Here is a 22,276-nt window from a genome sequence, read left to right as displayed (position 1 = left end):
AGTAATCTAACCGAACAAGTTGGCTTGTGATGAGACCCCTTGTCTTATGATTCTTAAGCCATTACCCTGTTTTGGTATGCAGTGTTGGTAATGTCGGTTAAACTATTTCCCGATGATCATGGTAAGCAGGCTTGTAATAAGACCCCTTATCTTTTATATCAAATATTTTAGAATTACACTCTGAGTAATCATAAACTTTGATGAATGGGATGGACAATTTTCTCCTTAAGAGTGAATGGATGATAGGGTAAGAGTTGAAGATGCTGAAGTTGAATTAGTTTCTGTTTTGATATTGATAACCTTTTTGTGACCAATCTGAAAACTAAAATGATTTACAATACTTCTAAACCTTGAGAAGAGTTCACAAAAATTGAAATGTGGTTTCAGAATATGAATATGCCTAATTTCCTAGAAATTGTCCCTTTTGGTTAAGGCTTCTATTATTCAAAAGTAAATATCAACACTACTTATTTGAGCAACTTTTAAATACAGCAAAGGTCAATAGAATATACCTTACAACTTTATTTCCTAATGACCCTACAAACTACAAATTCTACTAAACTAAAAAGGGAGAAGGGGTTACCTCCTCAATTGAAGAATTTCTTTAAGATGAGGCCATTAACAGGAAGAGAATCTCTCTTACCTGATAAATCTTGTAATATGAATTTCGAATGGCCTATCTTCTCACAGATCTGAAATGGTTCGAGCCACATTTTCTGGAACTTGGTGTGTTTTCCTTTATCTTCATGGGCTTTGTCCCATTTCAGAACTAGATCACCAACTCGCAATTGTTTTGAACTGGATGAAGTTGGATCAAAAGATGACTTGATAATTTTCTGATTTTTTGCATGAGTAATTTTCGCCTTTTCTCTTTCTTCTTCTAATTTCAAGATTTGATCATGTCTAAGTTGAATAGAAGAAGAGGGGCTTTCTTCAATAAACTGAACTAGGGCTAGAGAAGTAAGGACAAGATTTGTTGGTAGCACTGCTTCTTTCCCATATACAAGATTGAATGGAGAAGAACCTATGGAAGCCTTTTGTGTTACCCTATTAGCCCATAGTGCAAATATTAAAGATTTGTGCCAGTTTTTATGATTTTGTTTGATAGTTCGCTTAATAATTTTAACTAGATTTTTATTGGTAGATTCTGCTAAACCATTACCCTGGGGATAGTAATTGGCAGAATATTTCAATTTAAACCCTCTTTTAATAACGAAATCAAACATAGCATTTCCAGAGAAATAAGATGCATTATAAAAAACAAGAGCATTTGGCACACCGAACCTGATAATGATGAATTGATCTATGAATTCCACAATTGCCTCAGAATTTGTTGTCTTTAAAGGAATTGCTTCAACCCACTTAGTAAAATAATCAGTGGCAGTAAGGATATACTTATGTTGTTTGGATGAATGTGGAGTGATTTCCCCAATGATGTCCAATCCCCATTGCTCAAGTGGTTGTTCAATGTTGACTGCTTGCAAAGGGAAGGCTGGTTTTCTTTGTCTTCCACTAGAAGTTTGACAACTTCGGCATTTCCTTACATATTCATGAGCATCTCTGAACAGGGTGGGCCAATAGTATCCAGCATGAATGATTTTGTGGGCTGTTGTATCAGCTCCAAAATGTCCTCCTGCCGGTCCATCATGTAGTTCCTGCAAGACCTTCTGTGCTTCAGGTTTTTCTAGGCATCTTAATAAAATTGAATCATAATTTTGCCTAAAAAGTACATCATCAATGATTGTGAAGTTTTTTGCTTTTAATCTAATGGCCCTTTTGTTTTTATAAGACAGGTTGGGAGGTGCATATCCATTTTTCAAATAAAAGATCAAGTCTGCATATTGCAATTCAAAATCAGTAATACTTATCTGGTTGATTTCTTCAATAGGTTCTGTATCACCTGGTCCTTGAATGTTGGATGCTCCTGCCAATAACCTGCAAAAACCTTGGCATCTAAAAATCTTTGCTAGCTTGATTTCCAAGTCATATTCTTGAAGTGCTGTAACCCAATTTTCCCTTTTTTCACCTAATTCCCTTTGGATTAGTAGTTGTCTTACTGCAGGAAAAGGAACTATAACCTTTATATGGGCTTTTAAAAGGAAGGGTCTGTAATGTTTGACAGCTTTATACACAGCAAAGGCTTTTTTTTCCACTTTGGAGTAATTCAGTTCAGCACCTTGCATGTTTGAACTATAAAATGAAATTGGTGCTTCCAAGATGTGATCATTAATCTGAGTGAGTACTGCTGCATAAGATGAATCGTATGGGATAGTATACAATGTGAAATGATTAGAAAAATTAGGAGTGTTTAAAGCAGGGGCATTGATTATTGATTGTTTGATTGAATCAAATGCTTCCTTTTTTGCTGATCCCCATCTAAACACTGAATTTTTCTTAATCATAGTTTGTAGTGGTAAAATGATTTGAGAAAAGTCGGGAACAAATCTCTTGACAAAATTGATTTGGCCTAAAAATGACTGCATGGATTTTTTATTATGAGGAAAAGGGATTTAAGAGATTTCTTTAATCCTATCCAGATCAATATAAATGCCATCTTTAGAAACAATAAAGCCTAAGAGCTTTCATTGATTAAGAGCAAAGAAGGATTTTTTGGGATTGAGTGAAATACCGTACCTTCTGCAGCGTTCAAAAATTTGATTTAAATCAAGCAAATGATTGGATCTCTTCTTAGAAAATACAGTAATATCATCTAAGTAGACAACTACTGTTCTGCTGATCAATCCTTTGAAAGCTATATCCATCGCACTTTGGAATGTAGCTCCTGCATTAATAAGTCCGAAAGGCATTTTCTGATAAGCATAAGTTCCCCATTTCGTTCTGAAGGTAGTTTTGAGTCTGTCATTAGGATGGACCAAAATTTGGTTATAACCTGAAAAACCATCTAAAAAGGACATTAACTCAGAGCCTGCTACTGATTGGAGTATCTGCTCCATAGTAGGTAATGGGAAATTATCTTTTTGGCTTGCCTTATTCAGATTTCTGAAATCTATACAAATCTTGATGTCGCCATTTTTCTTTCTGGCCGGCACCATATTGGAGACCCAGTTTGAGTGCAGAACGGGAAAAATAATCCTAGCTTTCAAGAGTTTATTGAGTTCCGATTTTATTTGACTCTCTAAGTTCGGATGTATTTTCCTCAACTTTTGTTGAACTGGTTTCTGTTCGGGAAGCATTGGAATGGTATGCTGGATGATAGATGTATCATATGTCTTTAAATCGTCATATTTCCAAGCAAAAACATGTTTATTTTTCCTTAACAGTCTAATGAATGCTTCCCTTTCTTCCACGGAAAGTCCTAATCCTAAATTAATGTTTTGAGGATTTTGCTCAGTGCCAAGGTTTATCAATTCAAACCTTAAGGTGGAACTTTGGAGTTTTGTATTGGTCACAGGTTTGAACCTGTCTTTAATATCGTAAAGATCCTCAAGCTTCACCACAGGCTTTGGTATTGAGTTTTCCTCGTGCTTTTCTTTCATCTGAAGGTCATGCTCGCTTTCCTCAATGATCTGATCATCGTAGGACTTGTTGGAAGTTAAAAAATGTAAGATGTCTTCATCGTGATTGAACACTCTCCAATTAGTGACATTGTTAAGAATTGATGGTCTAAAAAGTAACTCTACTGAAAATCTATCTGGGCTATAATCTTCAGAAGGTAGGAGTTTGGAAGCAACATTGGCTAGCAAGTCTATTGCTGAATTTTGAGACCTAGGGATGGAGGAAATATTGAGTGCTAGAAATTGAGAGGTGAGTTCTTGTACCAGCGACTAATAATGTTTGAGATGGCTAGAAAGACAATGAATTGTATTTCTTACATGTTTAATAATAATTTCGGAATCTCCAAACACTTTCAAATATTGAACCTTGAGGCCAATCGCTTTGTATAGTCCTTGAACTAAGGCTTCGTATTCAGCTGTGTTATTCATGCATTCAAACTCCAATCTACAGGACATCATCGTTTTTTCTCCCTGAGGGCTAACCAAAATACATCCTGCTCCCGATCCTTTGCTAGATTTAGACCCATCGAAATATAGTGACCAAAATAAAGAAGTATTAACAATTTTATTTACAGTTTTCTCAGCATCATTAAAACATCTTGACCTATCTGTTTGTGAATAATTTTCGATCTGAGATGTAGAATTCTTTACTAAGAAAGGAGATGGTTGGGCAATGAAGTTGCCAAAGAATGACTCAGATGAATAATTCCCCAAGATGTTGTTATTAAATGCTATTGGTTGATTCTCCTGTTCAAATTCTGTAACTGTATGGGTCATGTGTTTCTCCCGATCGATTTTTATTTGATTTGGCTTTCCCTTGTAGGGAAGCCACATATGAGACCAATCGGTAGAAATATACCCATGGAGCTTCTCAGACCAATCCCTACTCAAGATTAAACCATAAAATTCAGGTATATCGGCGATTAAGATATCAATTCTTTGAACTACTCGTGGATCAGCCGATAACCTGATAGTTACAGAGTTAATTTCTCCTAAAACCTGTACCTTGGTTCTATCTAACTGCACAATGTGAATTGCAGACTTTTGGGGTTCAATGTTCAGTTTGGAACAAACTGAAGTTGGCATTATATTAGAGGATGCCCCTGAGTCAATCAAACAGTTGTGTAGGTTTCTATTGTAGATCTCATAGGTTAAGAGGAAAGGTGGGGTATGAGAATTTGATCTATCTCCAATCAGAACTGCATTAGTAGCTTCAACCATACTAGAAGGTGGTTGACCTGAATCATTTGCAGCTTTAGCATTGGGAAGAGGTGAAGAAGGAATAGCATTCAATTCTCTGAGAAGCAATTTCTACTGATGTTTTAATTTACTAAGTTCAAACATGGTAATGTTTGCCTTAGTCTTCTTCATATCATCAACAATATTGTAATCCATTGAATCGGATACTACCAACGTTTTAGATGTTGAAGGTATATTTGAGGTTGAAGGTTGGTTTTGTGGAACTGTTGCAGGTGGATTCTTTGTGGATACCTTTTCCTTTTTTGTAGCAGCACCTGCACTCCTTTTCTTTGAAGTTTCCTGAACAGTTTCAGAGGTACTTTTACTCCTAGTAGTGACAGGAAAAGCTTCTTCTTCATTTTCTGTATCGGAGTTAGGGAGTATGAAGTCCCACATTCCATGGCATTCAACAACTTCCTCTTCATCATCAGTTGGTGAGATTGTTTCCTCTTCTTCTTCTTCAGGATTTGAATCTGCATTAGATATAACATTCGGTGGCTTTGATTCGGTTTTCTTGAAAGTTCTAAAGGGCCTTTTTGTTGAGGTTTCAGCTACTTGTTTTTTGATTTCGACCATTTCATTTGACATAGTCTTGAGGACCTTTTGTAGACCCTCCATGTCATATGGATCTTTAGGGGTTTTCTTCTTTGAATCATCTTTAAAAGAAACTTTTCTGGTTTTTCTATCTTCAAGAGCATTAATACATTTCTCCACAGCAAGTGCTTCTTTCATGTTTTCAGCTAAAGTTGGTTTTCCATCCCTGTCCACAAAAATAGCTATATTGGCAGGTAGGGCAGTTATATACCATTCGCTTTTGATTTTCTCACTTGGTTTGGAGGCCGTTGGGATTTTATTCAACAGTTTATTGAATCGTGCGTTAAATTCTTTAATTGGTTCCCTATGCTCTATCTTAAGATTGGAGAGATCATTTATTAATGTGGCTAAAGATCTATCATCACCATACTTAGTGAGAAACTGTTCTTGGCAAGTGGTCCAACTGGTAATGGAACCAGATGGCAAGGAAAAATACCAGGATCCTGCTGATCCTTGCAAAGTATAAGGGAAAAGCCTAACGACAACATCTTCCTCTGCTACTCCTTTAAGATTTACTGATAACATGAAGTTATTAATATGTTCCTCAGCTTGTGTTCCATCGTCTGGGTTAAACTTGGGTAGCCATTTTTCAGGAGCATCAGGTAATGCATGTAATGGTGCAGGCATGTTGACCACACCAGGCCTGGTCCATGGATCTGCCATTGTAACACCAGTAGTGGATGATACTACTGTTGAAATTCCAGATGTTTGGGAAGGAATTGATATTGAGGATTGAGCCGATTGGGATGTTGAAGTTCCTAATCCCTGATGAACAACAATATGTAATGAGGGAGTGGATGGTTGACTTCGCACTGGGGAAGATGAGATGGAGGATGTGGATGAAAGTGCTTCACTGTCAGATCCTTCAGTGTTCTTCTTTGCCCTTTTCCTTTTAGGTAAAGGGAACTCAGTAGGTTCAATACCGAGCTTTCCACTCTGAAGTCTGGTGAGAGGGTGAGGTAGATTGAATTGCGAAGTCTCACTGCTTTGAGATACTTCAGATTTCTGTGGTGTTATCGAGAAGCCTTGAAGTTTCTGGATGAGTAACTGAACTTCAGGGGACTCAGGACTTAATCGTTCTAGAGTATTGTGGTTGAGAGCAGTGGTAGTTGATTCCTCTTCTTCTTGTTTGGATACTGGAGAACCAGCATGCAATTGGGAAGTACGAGGTGATGTGGAGGGAGAATTACTCTCAGAATGGTCTGTAGATTTGGATTTTCTTGCCATTCATAGTTCATGCCCTCCTTCTAGCACCAAAATGTTGATGCCACGAAAATCGTTATATCAACATTGGGGGATAACCACCCAGTCCGGACCTTAATACAACTCCTTTTCCGTTTGGGATGGTGGCTCCCACTGGATATAATGGGACCAGTTTCCCAATAATGAGTAAAAGGGGATGGATGAGTGATTGATTTGTAATAAATGATAATGAATGGATGACTTAATCTATCAGCGAAAATATAAATAACTATTCTATCCCAGGAGGCTTCTATTCTTTTAAGTGCAACGTTTGATGATCTGTGTTCATTGATAAGCATATAGATGACTCTAAGCAATAAACATAGACATTCATTTACTTAATGATTACTTTGTTCAAATAGTTGAACAAAGTGGTTAACAAAACATTGTTACACTTATCCTTTTATATTACCGATACATGAATGATTAAGGGAAAAGCATGTTGTAAACATCCAATAGTGGAAAGTATAAAGAATGTTGTTAAAAGCACATGCATATATTTGATAATAGCAAGAGTGATCAAACAGTAATTCACATAAACATAATGAACTCAGACATAGATAGTAGTACCATATGAGCTGCAAATCATTCCCAACATCAATCGCTATTTGAAATTCCTTCTTTCGACTCAGAAATGCTTTTAAATAAAGGCAGTAGTGCACATCCACAGAAAAGCTTCGTTATCAAAATTTGGAATAATTGGCCCAGTTTTATAAAAGAATATGCCTGAAGTACAGTAGTGCAACTTCAGGTTTTAAGTCATATACAAAACTTACAACCTTTTCTAAATACATGAAAGCGTCTATAAATACTTAATTAAAACTAACTAACTATGAAACTAAAATCCTACTTAATTGGTACAATCTTGATTGGGAATATCTTCCTCATAGCAATATCGCAGTCGGCAGCATGATTCATCACTTAGGTTGTTTGCCTTTCGACTTGAGTTGGCATATTGCTAGCATTGGTTCCACTTCTAGAGGTCGGTTGAGACGAGAATTGAGTTGGGCAACATAGGTGGCATCTTTTATATTGGGAATGATACACCCGATTGCATATGTCAGGCACTTGAGGGCGGCTCTCTGACTGTATGGTTTTACTAGGAACAACCAATAGGTGTCCCAAGTCAAACTGTTAATACCTGCGATTAATTTCCCATTCTTCTCCAGCTCTTGAAAACATGACTGCTCCAATGTTTTGGCTGATAGTAATTTACCTGGGGTACATTGAGAGATCATGTTAGATAAATAGAGAGTATCATTAATCAATTCAACCAAATTACTTGTGGTTAACTTGCATCTGGAAACTAATCTCTCTGCCTTCATTAACTGGGACTCCCATTCCATAAATAGGATCTCTTTATGGGATTCTAAGATTTTTGGCAAATTCGCTACCTGTCCCTCATTAGTGTCTTGCCACTCAAGAAAATTAGTCAAGGTTTCATCGGCCTGCTCCAAGTCTATTCTAGCATCAACGGATTTATCAATTAGAGATGTTGTTGTGTCACATAGGGGTTCTGCTTGAGAGATCTTTTGACATAACAATCTTATTTGTGTTACCAATGCTTTGCTAATCTGTAGTGCTTCTGCTCTGAACTCGGCCGGCTGCAGAAGATTCTTGGACTTTTCTATTTGGCCTGATAATTGAGCAATTTGCTCATCTTTCGACTTAACCATCTGCTCATTCATTGCTTTTAGTTTTGCCAATGCTTCCGACAGCTCCTTTTGCTTTTGAATTGCACTTGAATCAACCCTTTGTTTCTCTTCCTGCAATTGTTTATTCAATTGATTATTTATTTGTTGCTGTGTAAACAATTGTTGTTCTGCTTGTTCTGCCTTTTGCTGTGCCTCCGATAGCTGCGCTTGTAGCAAAGTGATTTCTTTGTCCTTTCCTTTTAATAGATTACTAACTTCTGATGCCTTGTCTATGGTGGCTGCCGAATAGGCTCTAGCATATTGGGACAGTTTTGTTAGGTCATCAGAAGGATCAAACTCCTCCTTCCAAAACACGTTGCCCGTCACTGTTTGTTCAGGGAAGAGGGAAGGTTGATCAGTGCTTCTCCTTTTCCACTGTCGTTTTACTACAGCCCTATGCTTTGGACTGTAAAAGACGTCCAATGGAGGTATCTCCTCCAATTGAAAAATGATTTGATCCGAAGGATCCTTGGGAATTATCTCTATTCCTGTAGAAGGAGGTAGGCTGTTGGTTCCACTTGGAACCTATTTTGGTGCTATATCCTGTGTGTCAACTGCTTTTGATGTATCATATTCCTTTGGGCTCTCAAGAATGCTTATGATTGAGTCGAACTGCTGCCATTCCTGGAGCAATTTCGGGTCAATCTGGGCATCTACATTCACGTCTGTGCTACTCTACTCCTGCTCTTTCCTCTGCGCTTCCTCCTGCTCTTTTGTTTGGGTTTCTTCAGCAATTCCTGATGTAGCAGGGGGTCGCTGTTCAAGCTCGCTTGACTGTGTCATTGGGGCCGTTGCTAGCAGATCTAGAGGCAGAGTTTGCAACCTTTGTTCTCTAAGCCTGTTAAATTCAACTAACCCGTTGTCTTGATATTTCATTCTGGCTAGTGTTTGAACCTGGAATAGCGACTCAGCTGAGGAGAACAGGTCATCAAACTCATCATCTTTATGGTCAAATTTAGTGAGTTTTGTCTGTTCAAGTGCATTGTAGGCGACTTTATTTGGATCAAATCGCCTATTCGGAAGAGTGGCGAGATTTAGTGCCTTAATCTTATCTGCTTCTTTCTCTGCATGTTTATAGTCATGCAGAGCGTAAATACCACATCTGAGAGGAAAGGGAGGCCAAACCTGCTTCGTTTTATTCCTTAGAGTCTGTGTAACTCCTTCGGATGTAATCTGATATGCTACCTCTCGAGCTAACAGTTTGTCGGGTATATACAAAGGGAGGACATGGGGCTTGGCATGGCTGCCGAAAACTCTTACATAGGTGAATTTTTCTTCTCCGAACCATCTCCCTATGGCTATCAAGTCAATCTCTGCCGGAGAGGAAATCTTAGGAGCGGGCTTGTTAAAAATGGCATAGTGAATGGGTAGCATAAAACCATTGCAAACTTGATATAGATGGTGTTTATGGTGGGCTTTCCATAACTTCTGGTGGTATATATGAATGGGCATGGGGTCTTATGGAGTCCATCTCCACCCGAGCATAGGAAATTCTGAATTAAAACAGAGGGTATCCAAGATGTAGGCACTATAGTAAAATGGGGGAATAAGCCTTCTAGTAACGCAGGACTTGTTTCTCAAATCAAGAACCACTGTTGCTAACTTATCAGATAGTACATTTCCCCAATCCATTATTTCACTATTGCAAGCTGCTTCCATTAGAGGAACCATCTCTATAGTGAAATTTGCATAATCATGCAACCCCCACAACCTACACATCATTACTCTGGCATAACAATAAGGAGAACACAAGGAATCGACAGAGTACTTACCCGAAGACTCATGCTTGTGTTTCGCTGGGTTTTGCCTCCAATCCCGTATTGGTTCTGATTCAATGTAATTTTCATTTCTGAACTTCTCCAAAAATGCTTTGTTGTACTTCTTCTCCGGTGCAGGCAAATGATACATTTGCCTTAAATCATCAGGTTGAAACGAGCCGAAGACTCTCCCATCCATGGTGCAAAATGTTCTGTTGGTGATTGGGATTTCTTCAATTGCCCATCTCACCACATCTGTATATGGGAGAATTTGTTCTCGGGTTGCTATCCGATGAAGGTAAGAGTCAGCTAAATCCTTTCGAGTAGCATCAGACTTCCGAGTCGAGTTTGCTGTGGCTTGCATTGTTGTTACCTTAGACTCTTCGGCCTCAATCAGATTGTAGATTTTCAGCCATGTAGTTTTACCGAGTCCTAGACATGTGGTGTCTGATATTAGTCCATTTTTGCGCTGTCCAGGATCGGAAATTTGTTGCCCTGTAACTGCTGAAGCAGAAGCTGTTCCAGTTTTCTTAGATTTCTTACCCATTTGGCTTGAATTTGCTGCTTCGGAAGAGCTCTGCACAAGAGAGAAAATGAACGTAATACGGAGAATCGATGGCGCAAACCAAATATGAACGAGATATATTAATCAATGAATAATGGAGGATTAACTTAAGGTGGCCGTGGATACAACCCCTGAAGAGATTTTAGCCTTATTGTTTCATTAAATGGCCATTTAAACCTGTCAATCCTTTAAATGCCATCATATCGTTTATTGGCGGAATAATTCATTTAAGCGTGTCTTTGATGTTTTGGCGGTTGAGCGTAAGTGAATCACTATTGGGAAGATAAAGGCCTTTAATATTAATTAACCGTAATATCCCGGCCTTATCAATCCTTCTTGAAATCCTTGCCTAGCTTTATCGCAATCGGCGATCGGAGGAATACTTGAGTTGTTGTATTGGTGTCCTTTCGGAATCCCCGATCGCCGATAGTGATATCTCCAATTCCCATCGGGAGTTTTAAATGAGGGCTTTCAAATGCAGGCATGGTACATCTCTGATCGCCGATAGCGATATCGCATCGCATCGGAGCGAAAAGGGGCGTTTTGTTATGATAGCTTGCCATTGCTGATATCCGATATCCATTCGCGTATTGTCGCGTCGGGGAAAACCTAATGGGTCTTTTTGTTATGTATCCTTCGTTATTGCGATATGCGATCCCTTTATCGCAATAATAAAGGATTATTCATTTTTTTATTATAAGACCGCTTATGTGATTTATCAAAAGGTTTTATAATGTTTTGTTTGTTTTCAAACCTTTTGAATAATGCTAACTTGATACCAATTTAATCTAAAAGGGACCCATTTCATATTATAGTTTTAGAAATAAAAATTTTATGAAATGGGGGGTTCTTGTAGGGCACAACACATTAATACTATCATTAATAATTTTTTAAATATCATACTTAATATTAATAATATAATTATTAGTATATAATGTATATATTTAAATTTTTATTAATTACTTAATTATTTATTTATTAATATCAATATTAAATCTATATATATGAACCATGTTAATGTGTTTGATAAAAACATTATTAATATCTATATTATAATTTAAATGTTATTTATAATATTAATGTTATTATGTTAATAATATTAAACGCTAACTATTTTAAAAATTTATTATGATTAATAATATTATTTTTCAATAATAATAATAATAATAATTGTTGATGATATTTATCAATATTAATGTTTTAAATGTCCACATGGGGTATCTCAAGTGACAATGGCTGTGGAAATGAAGTCTTACCGAATCAGAGATCTTGGGTTCGATTCTTGTGCTACCATCCTCAGAAATGGGGTGAATAATGGACATGTAAAAGCTTGAAAATGAGAGGGTCCTACCAAGCTTAAGAAAAAAAATATTAATGTTTTAAATGATTAATATTAATGTTATATAACAATTTATATTAATATTAATAATATTTAAAGATGATTATGATTAAGCATAGTTCACTTAGGCTTGTTATGGTTTAACATTATTGGCCATGGTTTGATATATTTCAAAATGTTAATCATATTTTTCTATGATAGAATATGTTTGTCCAATTTTGTAATGTTTGCAAGGATAAACCATAGAGAGCTTGGTGACCATGTTTGGTCATTCTAACCTTGGTTGATCCTAGTTAGACAATATAATTACTAATAATAATATCATTTTTATTACATAATTTTAAGATCTAAATTTTTATTAATAATTATTACACAGTAAATATTATTAATATTATTTATCGAAATTAATGTTAATTCTACTTATATTGAAAATGTTAATGTGCTTAACAATATTAATATTATTAATTAAATTGTATTAATATTATTATAATATTTTAAATATCGGACAATATAATTACTACTAATAATATCATTATTAGTACATAATGTTTAGATCTAAATTTTTATTAATAATTATTACACAATAAATATTATTAATGTTATTTATCAAAACTAATGTCAATTCTAATTACATTGAAAATGTGAATGTGCTTAATAATATTCATATTATTAATTAAATCATATTAATGTTATTAATAATTTTAATATTATTATGTTAATAATATTAAATACTAATAATTTTTTAATAATTTTTAAAATTAATTAAGATTAATAATATTAATAATATTATTTTCTAGACATTATGCGCATTATTTTCTAGCTAACAAAGCTTGTACATCATTGAGCATGGACAACAATAAGTAAAATGATATTAAAAATATTAATGCTAATATCATTAATACTATCATTAATAATTTTTTAAATATTCACCATTAATATTAATAATATAATTATTAGTATATAGTTTATATATTTAAATTTTTATTAATTACTATGAGCGTTATTAACTAATTATTATATTTTAAATATTATTAATAATTTTAATATTATTATGTTAATAATATTAAATACTAGTATTTTTTTAATAATTTAAAAAATAATAAGATTAATAACATAAATAATATTACTTTCTAGCTAACAAAGCTTGTACATCATTGAGAATGGGCGCAATAAGTGATAATGATTTTAAAAATATTAATATTATTTTTATATTTTAAATATTATTAAGAATTTTAATATTATTATGTTAATCATGTTAAATACTAATATTTTTTAATAATTTTAAAAAATAATTAAGATTAATAACATTAATAATATTATTTTCTGGACATTATGAGCATTATTTTATAGCTAACAATGTTTGTACATCATTGAGCATGGTGACAATGAATAATAATGATATTAAAAATGTTAATGTTAATATCATTAATACTATCATTAATATTTTTTTAAATATCATAATTACTATTAATAATATAATTATTAGTATATGGTTTATAAATTTAAATTTTTATTAATTACTTTATTATTTATTTATTAATATTATTATTATTATTATTATTAAATCTATTTATATCAACCATGTTGATTTGTTAATAATATTGATATTGTTAATTAAATATTATTAATATATATATTATAATTAAAATGTTATTAATAATATTAATGTAAATATGTTAATAACATTAAATGCTAAATAATTTAATAATTATAATTTAAAAAATTATTATGATTAATAATATTATTTTTCTAAACAAAAATTATTAATGATATTATTAATAATATTATTCTTAATATTAATTTGAATGTAGTTATAATAATAATAATAATAATAATTGTTGATGATGATATATATCAATATTAATGTTATATAATAATTTATGTTAGTATTATTAATATTTAAAGATGATTATGATTAAGCATAGTTGACTTAGGCTTGTTATGGTTGAACATTATTGGCCATGGTTTGATATATTTCAGCATGTTAATCATATTTTTCTATGATAGAATGTGTTTGTCCAATTTTACAATGTTTGACACCTTTAAACCATAGAGAGCTTGGTGACCATGTTCAACCATAGAAAGCTTGGTGACCATGTTTGGTAATTCTAACCTTGGTCGATCCTAGTTGGACAATATAATTACTACTAATAATATCATTATTAGTACATAATTTTTAGATCTAAATTTTTATTAATAATTATTATACAGTAAATATTATTAATATTATTTATCAAAACTAATGTTAATTCTACTTATATTGAAAATGTTAATGTGTTTAATAATATTGATATTATTAATTAAATCATATTAATATTAATATTATATTTTAAATATTATTAATAATTTTAATATTAGTATATAATAATATTAAATACTAATAATCTTTTAATAATTTTACAAAATAATTAAAATTAATAACATTAATAATATTATTTCTTAGACATTAGGAATATTATTCTATTACTTATATTATTAATAATATTGTTATTATTATTATTATTAATTATGATGATGTTTACTAATATTAATGTTTTCACTGATTAATATTAATGTTATGCAATAATTAATATTAATAATATTTAATTTTAAAATATTATTAATATTTAAATGTTATATTATGAATTCCAAGAATTTATAATATTATTATTAAATTTCAATATTAATGATTAAGATTAGTCCTAATATTAATATTAATCTTTATAATATTATTATTATCATCTCAATATTAATATTAATTTTAACTATTTGAAACATAATTAAACTAAAGTGTACACCTTAAATCTAAAGGTTTAACTTAAAACTAAAATAGTCATGCTAAAAAGTAAAACAAAACCTAAAATAAAAATAAAACCTAAAACAAAAACCTCAAAAACTAATATCAAAAATATTAACATTAATTTTAACTATTTGAAACATAATTAAATTAAATTGTAAACCTTAAATCTAAAGCTTTAACTTGAAACTAAAACATTCACGCCAAAAATAAAACAAAACCTCAAAAACTAATATCAAAACTTTAAATCGTAAAGGATACTTTAAACTAAAAGCTTAAAACATAGAACCTTAGATCTCTCGATTTTCACATTACTTCAATCACGAATTACCCTAAAAAAAAATTCAATAAATAATTAATTAACTTAACTAAACAAGGGAGCCACTGTCGTAGCGGTAGTCCCTGCCGGGGTTGAGAAACTAGAGTTCTTTGAGTTGCCGGAACCTTATTACTTTGCAGTCAGGTAAGGTACTCACAGACGAAGCAGGTAGCTGATAAGAGTTTCCATTGAATTGCACGGTTGCTGCATGCTTGAATTGCACGGTTGCTGCATGCTTAAGGCCCTTGTTGTTGATAAAGGTAGCACATAAGCTACTACATTTAGAATATATTGTTGCCTGCATATCCACAGTATTTGATGCCTTAAAGTCAGTCAAGCAGTTCTGTATAGCTTTGTGCAACTCTTTCAGATGCCCCCTTTGACCTAACAATGGTTCTAAATTCCCATTGTGGAATTAAGGTAATTGAACCGGAAAACATTCAATCAATGAAAGAAATTTTAATTATATCTATATACACTTTCACTGCGGAACAGAATTTGGCACTGGGAACCTTTGCATACCATATTCGTCAATTGGTGCATCGTAGTCATAACTGGTGGCAATGAATGGACCTCCAGTTGTCCGGCCAAAGTTTATGCCTCCATGGTATTGGAACATAAAAAGCATATGGTAAATAAGATTGTTCATTTATTCTATTGAGAGAGGCCAGGTGTTTAAGGGTTGGGATGTGTTTAAGGGTTAGGGAGATGTATGTTGCTTAATAAACCCTGGGTTATCATGCAAATAAAAACGTAAATATAACTGCATGAGCCTAGTAGCATAAATATTAATACATATGGCCTTGAGCTCAATACAAAATAAGAATAAACCCCACCATGTAATAGTTCTGGAATGTTCCTCCTCTGGTAAAATCGGGCTACTGCAAAAGCAACATCCTCTGTAGGCCTACGAGGGATGCTCGATCCAAATGCCGTAAACCTGTAATGAAAACGATAACGATATTTTAGCAGCGTGAATAGGAAGCCCCCGCATTTCTAATACTCAAGCTCTACTGAGGCAATAGATTGCAGCTTTGTTTCGAACATAGTAATGTTCCCAAGTATATGTAAATTCTGTGATGTAGGGAAAATCAAAATTCGGAAGCGCCTGTAAATATGCTTTATAGTTGTGATGAGGCAAAGAAAACGTTACCATCCTGCCTAATTCTCAGTCCACATCACCCAAGGGAGGCCTGTATTTAATGATAATGCCATTTTGCAGTCCATTGTAAATATGACTGACCCTTTTCTCCATAAGGTTTCTCCACGTTACCATATTCATCCTCAATCTATGGTTTCTCCACGTTACCATATTCATCCTCAATCTGCATAAACTTATGGGTCAGACCAGAAAGCCATACTTCAGACTCAACACTGAAGACAAGTATCACAACAAGACAGGGTACCTGTGTTAATATAATGGGTCCACTTTGCCATGCGAAGAGCTTTTCTTTCTTCATCAATTCCACTATCTTTCTAGTGAAATTTCGCATCTCATTCTTAAGAAAACAAATGAAATCTGTAATTAGTAACAGTGACCAAAATACTAAAGACAAGCATTTAACTTGAAATTGAAGCTTTATAATCATCAATTATGAAAAGTATGCAAATATACCTTGCTAAATCAAATCCAAAATAAAATCATTTAAATGGTCTGTTGTCTGTTCTAACAAAGAATTGACCAGAACATTGAAGCACAAACAGAGTGATGTCAAAGATAAACCGTCCATTTATAAGGAAATGTTAAAAATTAACAAAATGACGTTGGGAAAACAATGGTGGACAGATTCACTTAAAAAACAATAGGTTATATATCTCACAAAGCCAAATTATAAGTATTAATCTGAGGAGAACCTTTTATTGCAATCATGAATAAAAAGCACACTTCTTAATTAGGAATAAAAAAACACACTGGTTCATCACAACTTCATTTACATCTTGTTTTCTTTATGCTGTCTTAACCACACAAAAAACCAAAACACTTATCATAATGCTTCTCTAAATACAAAAACACACGTATCAGTTCAACCCTGCAAATCATTTTGAGCTCACATTCCAGTTCACATTGTTTTCTACGCTTTTGAGCTTGAGCTTGAAGAGACTGCAAGAGCTGTTCCAGTTCTTTCACAAAGTCAATTGCACCTCCAATAATGGAGGCCTGGTCTCCCTGAACAAAGACATATATGGCCCAAATAAATCCCTGAGCCATAAATTTCATTTAAAGTTATAGGAATTGAAATGACAATATAATGGTGCAGAATTTGTACCCTTTGGATGAAAGAGACCGGCATCAGGAAACGCAGGACTGTTAAATGCTCGTTCATTTGCTTTCTCCTATTGCGCTCAACAGCAATGTGAGTCATCCTTTGGCTCTCCACTTCTTCACTGTTCTTGCAGACCTTGGAACGCTTCCTCTTCCTAATTCGTTCATGGGTGGCTGTATTGGCTTGGTAACCCTTAATATTCCCCAATCTCTTGTCGTTGCAATTGTCTGAAGAATTCACAGTGTTAGATGAGTTGGGCTCCCGGCTTGAAGAACTCACACCCTCCTCTGGGGCATCCAAGCTGGAGAACTGATCTTTTGCTTCAGTTTTGACAAGCGAAGTACATGATTCTGCCCTTCTACAGCTTGTCAGATTCAAATCATATTCAGATCCATGACCACCGTGCAGAAACTCGTCAAAGGATGGACTTTCACGTTTGCTATCATTATCACAGATCGGAAATGATAGCAGCTCCTGAAATCCCCATGACCTCTGTTGCTCTAGCACAGGAAGCAGGAGCTATGGGCCATGATTGAAGTTGCAAGCTGGTACTGATCCGGCCTCGTCTCTGTTCATTCCTATGCCTTCCAGCATGTGCAAGAGGGCCAAGTTTGATTGCCTAGTATCTCCAAAGACGTTCAACGTCTCAGACAATCCTTTTTCCTGAGAGCCAAAATTTAATGGCGCTTGTGAGCCCAACACCTCTATTGGCCTGCATGAGCTCCCCATTTTAGCACATTCTGATTCAAATTCATGAGATGGACTTGTTTTGTGCACACCAGAATACATCCACTTCAACTTGCCTGCACCTTCAGGGGCCTGCAACAGCATATAACAAAAGTTTAAACGTTTTTCTCATTTGGAAAATTATGTTTTTGACCAGGGCATACAATATACACAACACCAGCAGCATGGCATTGGGAGTGTGAAAAATATTTGAAAAGAAGAACATTGCAGAACCCGATAAAGGTTATGACTCAAAAGTTTTCTATTGTTTGGTGCATATTGATTGCATTGCTTTTTTCTATCACAAACACTAAATGCAAGTGAAATCAGGCCTTCTCACACAAAACAATGAACATACAGATTCATATTTACTAGGCACTTTGCACAACAACTGAGCCCAGCCCACCCAAATATTTTGCATAACTACAACTTAATCCCGATCACATCCCATGTTCTTCTTAAGGCAACGTTTAGGGATAAATTTCTATGAGTTTACTATATATAGAAATTTGATTTTCATAGCCCAAGCTAGATTATCATATTAACCCAAGCTCGATTCTCAATATACTCTAGACCTTAGCTTTGTAAGTGCAATACTGCGAATATGGAAGTTAATAATATCACAACAACAGTTAGTCCAAGTTCAGTCGTGAGCGAATTCCTGAGCTTGGCTTGAAAAGTGCAACACTATACTTCCTGATTAGGGCGAAGTTAATAGCTGTTGTAGAACTCTAGTGCAAAAGGATTAACTCACAGTATTAGCGTCATTTGGCTCCATTGATGATACTGCCTCCCGTGCTCCAGATCTTGCTGCAATTAATACCAGTAACGGAAAACCAGACCACTCAGGAGGAATAATTGCATGCATCCTTAATCAGATAAGGAGGACTATTTGATACAGAAGGTACACAAATTTTGCAGGAAAAGAAAACTCGCTTCTGCCTCAGCGTTAGTGCTCTACTACACCGCCGTGCCTCTCTCACAAAAATATTTCAATATTATAATGAAATATCTTCTACCTTCATTCACCTACATTGTATCAGTAAGTGACCTGCATCATATCAGTAAATGACATAATATATGTGTGTCAGTCAGTCTTCTTGAAATAGAATTAGCAACATATCATAGGAATAAATGCAACTCATAGATTTATTTACTACCACTCTTATGATTTATTTAAATACACCGGAGATCTCTTTTGGACACGTCTCACAATATTGAGAAGTGAATTTAGAATATTGACAAGTGATGGTTAAATTTTAACAAGTGCCAATCTTGACTATACCCTGCTGTTCACCTAAGTTTAACAACTGTCATTTCATGCTATCAAACGATGACTCTTGTAAAGAAGGTTTCGCCAAGTAGTTTTTTCCAGTAAATAACCTGGATATACTGTTATAATTTGGGTTCTCGTTTATGTAGCCCTTCGGGCAGGTACCTGTGCTCGAGGACGACGCTCTGACTCTTTTTGGTTTGTATCCATACATATCACATAATTACTCAAACTGCATCTAGAAACTTATGGCACATAATTACTCAAACTGCATCTAGAAACTTATGGCAGTTTGTTAGAGATTCATCTTTTACTTATCCATTTTGCTTATGGTTAATGCAGAATCGAAGGCCATCGTTCGGTACATTGCAGAGAAGTACGCAGCACAGGGGACCATTGGGCTGTTAGGTAAGAGTTTGGCAGAGAGAGCTGTGATTGAGCAGTGGATGGAGGTGGAAAGCCAGACTTATAATCCTCCCAGTTCCTTTCTAGTATTTCAACTGGGATTCGCTCCGTTGTGGGGCATTCCTCAGAACCAGACAGAAATTGCAAAGAACGAGGAGAAGTTCTCCAATGCTCTGGACGTGTACGAGAAGAGATTGTCTGAGAGTAAGTATTTGGCAGGCCCGGAAAGCGGTAACGCCCCGGTGGTGATACCTAAATCCCAGGTAGGACCTAGCTATCCACAAGAGAACCTGTAGTCGCAAAGCAATAGGCAGACGGAGCAGCAAGCTCATTGCGTAACCTAGTCGAGAGCCGAGTTTCTAAGGAGACTACGGGGATGGTAAGAGAGCTTCTAGGGCAGGGAAGCTAGATAGGCCAACCCCCGCGGCACGGATCGTCGCGGCTACTCCGTCACTTGAGGCAGGGCATCCTATGCTACAGACGTTCTTGGCCGGAGGCGCACAAACCATTAGTTCAAGGATCATATTTCAAGCCTATGGATATATACCGTACTCAAGAATGCGTCATCTGGGCAGCTTAGCGCTGGAAAATCGAAAATCATACGACTTCTTAGGAGCAAAGGCAGAAACGAGGTAACCATAGGGAACATTTTCTTTATTTTAAGCAGCAGGGGAATTTACAGTTATCAGTGTATCTTCCCTGCACATGAGCTTTCAATATTCCAAACTGACCAATGATAGTGAATCCAATCGAGTCAGTTCCAATCCAGTTCTCAGCGAAGCACAAGAAGTACTAGGTCATGTAAGTAATTATGCTTTTTTTTCTTCTGAAATGTACCTGATTTTTCGTGAGCTGCAGTCTTCCCTCCTGTCTCCCATGTACCTGCTTCTGTCTCACAGAAATCAACTAGTACACTCTTGTGGCCCGAGCTACCGCTTACAGATCTAGCTAGCCAGAAAATGAAAGAATTGCACTCGAGAAAGAATGATAGACAGACAGCCCCGCTTCTGGGTTTTCACACAGAACAAAGGATCAGATCTAGCTAGCCAGAAAATGAAAGAATTGCACTCGAGAAAGAATGATAGACAGACAGCCCCGCTTCTGGGTTTTCACACAGAACAAAGGATCCTGGGTAGGTTTCATCCAACGAGAAATCCAAGTGTTGATGCATCGAGGCTGCATAGTGACAGATGGATAACATGCTAAACATACGTATAAACCAGAACATCCAACCTACGTATAAACTAGAACATCCAGCACGGGCAAGAAAAAACTTAGGATAAAATAACTTGTCATCACTAAAATCACATCGGGGCAAGAGACGCTTGCAATAAGAGGGTGAAATCGAAAGTTTGGTTAAAATTTTTTTGGAGTCAAATACCCAGCGATAAACTTTGTTTAAAATCGCTTAAACACCGGAAATTTACGGTCAACCAAAGAAGTAATACCGGGTCAACGCCCGATCGAATGCTATAGTCCCTGCTATGCCGGAGGCAGGGACTAATAATAATTTATTATAATAAGAAAAATAGACATAACATTATAATCACAATAACCAATATAATTAGTTAACATAATTAGATGATGTTGTTGAGGTTAATAATCCATTATGATTAAAGATGAAGATGAGCACAAAGTGATGAAAATGACCATTTCTGTCAATAAAAAGCTACCAAGAAAGAAAACATTATGTGTGCCATTGCCTTAGCATGGACAGAATATAAGGACTAAACTATGAGCATTGTTTTAGGTTTTGTAGAAATAAATAGAGTTGTCATAATCAATTAACCTTTACAACAACATTGGTAAATGTGGTTGTGCTAGTTATAAACCAATAATTTTTTTGGTTTGTGCACACAATGAAACTTGTCCTCACTTCTTTATCCACCAATTGTACCATTTTTTCCTCTACTGTATATTGATGGCCCTCAGGAAGAGTTACCATCCCTTTGCTGCTTCTAAACCAATCCATTGCAAAACTACTGAATTCAGGCCATCACAACCTATTACCATCTCATCAGCCTAATCAGAAAGAAAATAAATTAGGTTGATTGTAGATTTTAGAAATATTTTGAAATTTGATAAACAAAAGTTAAATTTGAGGAAAAATAACTAGAAAATCTTTCAAATTCCAAAATATTCTTTAAAACTATAATCAAAATTAAATTCAACCCTTACCATTAGCACCTACAACCCTACCTTAGATGTGATGAATGTTCTGGGTGTCAGCTCTAGTGTGGTAAAAGGAGAACCTGCTTTTTTATGTATGGAAACAAGTTTAGAGTTGAATCTAATACTTCCATTAAGCAAAGCTTTGGCTAGTGTTTCCACGCGCACCCACGTAATACATACACGCGCACCCACGTAATACATACTTGATCTCTTGAACTTGAACATTATAATAAAATTAAAAATTAACCCATAATTTGTTTTCTTCCCTTCAGAGGTTTGGGTGGAAGATAATTTTACATACTAATGACACATAAATTACCCTGTGCGGTTTTCTACGAGTTCAACATATTTCTGGACACGAGAGCAATTTGAGAAAACTAGTATCCTTCATAATTA

At 34.9% G+C, this 22,276-nt stretch overlaps 1 protein-coding gene and 1 pseudogene across 2 annotated transcripts; one reads left to right on the top strand and one right to left on the bottom strand.

Moving 5' to 3' along the window:
* Nucleotides 1-16,997: 16,997 nt before the first annotated feature.
* On the bottom strand, nt 16,998-20,628 carry LOC149144064 (uncharacterized; annotated as a pseudogene). Its single transcript, XR_016265121.1, has 4 exons — nt 20,546-20,628; nt 18,785-19,081; nt 17,308-18,123; nt 16,998-17,207 (listed from the first exon to the last, which is right to left on the bottom strand). The product of XR_016265121.1 is annotated as an uncharacterized LOC149144064 (transcript).
* LOC149144065 (glutathione S-transferase F10-like) lies at nt 19,364-20,288 on the top strand. The gene is made up of 4 exons (XM_089452024.1): nt 19,364-19,381; nt 19,453-19,501; nt 19,646-19,971; nt 20,172-20,288. Exons 1-4 carry the CDS (start codon nt 19,364-19,366, stop codon nt 20,286-20,288), a joined length of 510 nt encoding a protein of 169 aa, XP_089308150.1.
* Nucleotides 20,629-22,276: the final 1,648 nt, after the last annotated feature.

The sequence above is a fragment of the Pinus tabuliformis genome, chromosome X, assembly GCF_031772625.1.
Source record: "Pinus tabuliformis cultivar Carrire ecotype Pingquan chromosome X, CPIR1, whole genome shotgun sequence".
NCBI classification, from domain to species: Eukaryota; Viridiplantae; Streptophyta; class Pinopsida; order Pinales; family Pinaceae; genus Pinus; species Pinus tabuliformis.
The sequence above is the reverse complement of the archived record's forward strand: the minus strand, read 5'-3'. Positions and strand labels throughout refer to the sequence as shown.

Coding starts and splice junctions, on each gene's coding strand:
- LOC149144065 (XM_089452024.1), top strand. Junction 19,502..19,645: donor CGACGCTCTGACTCTTTTTG/GTTTGTATCCAT, acceptor TGGTTAATGCAG/AATCGAAGGCCATCGTTCGG. Junction 19,972..20,171: donor TGGTGATACCTAAATCCCAG/GTAGGACCTAGC, acceptor CACTTGAGGCAG/GGCATCCTATGCTACAGACG.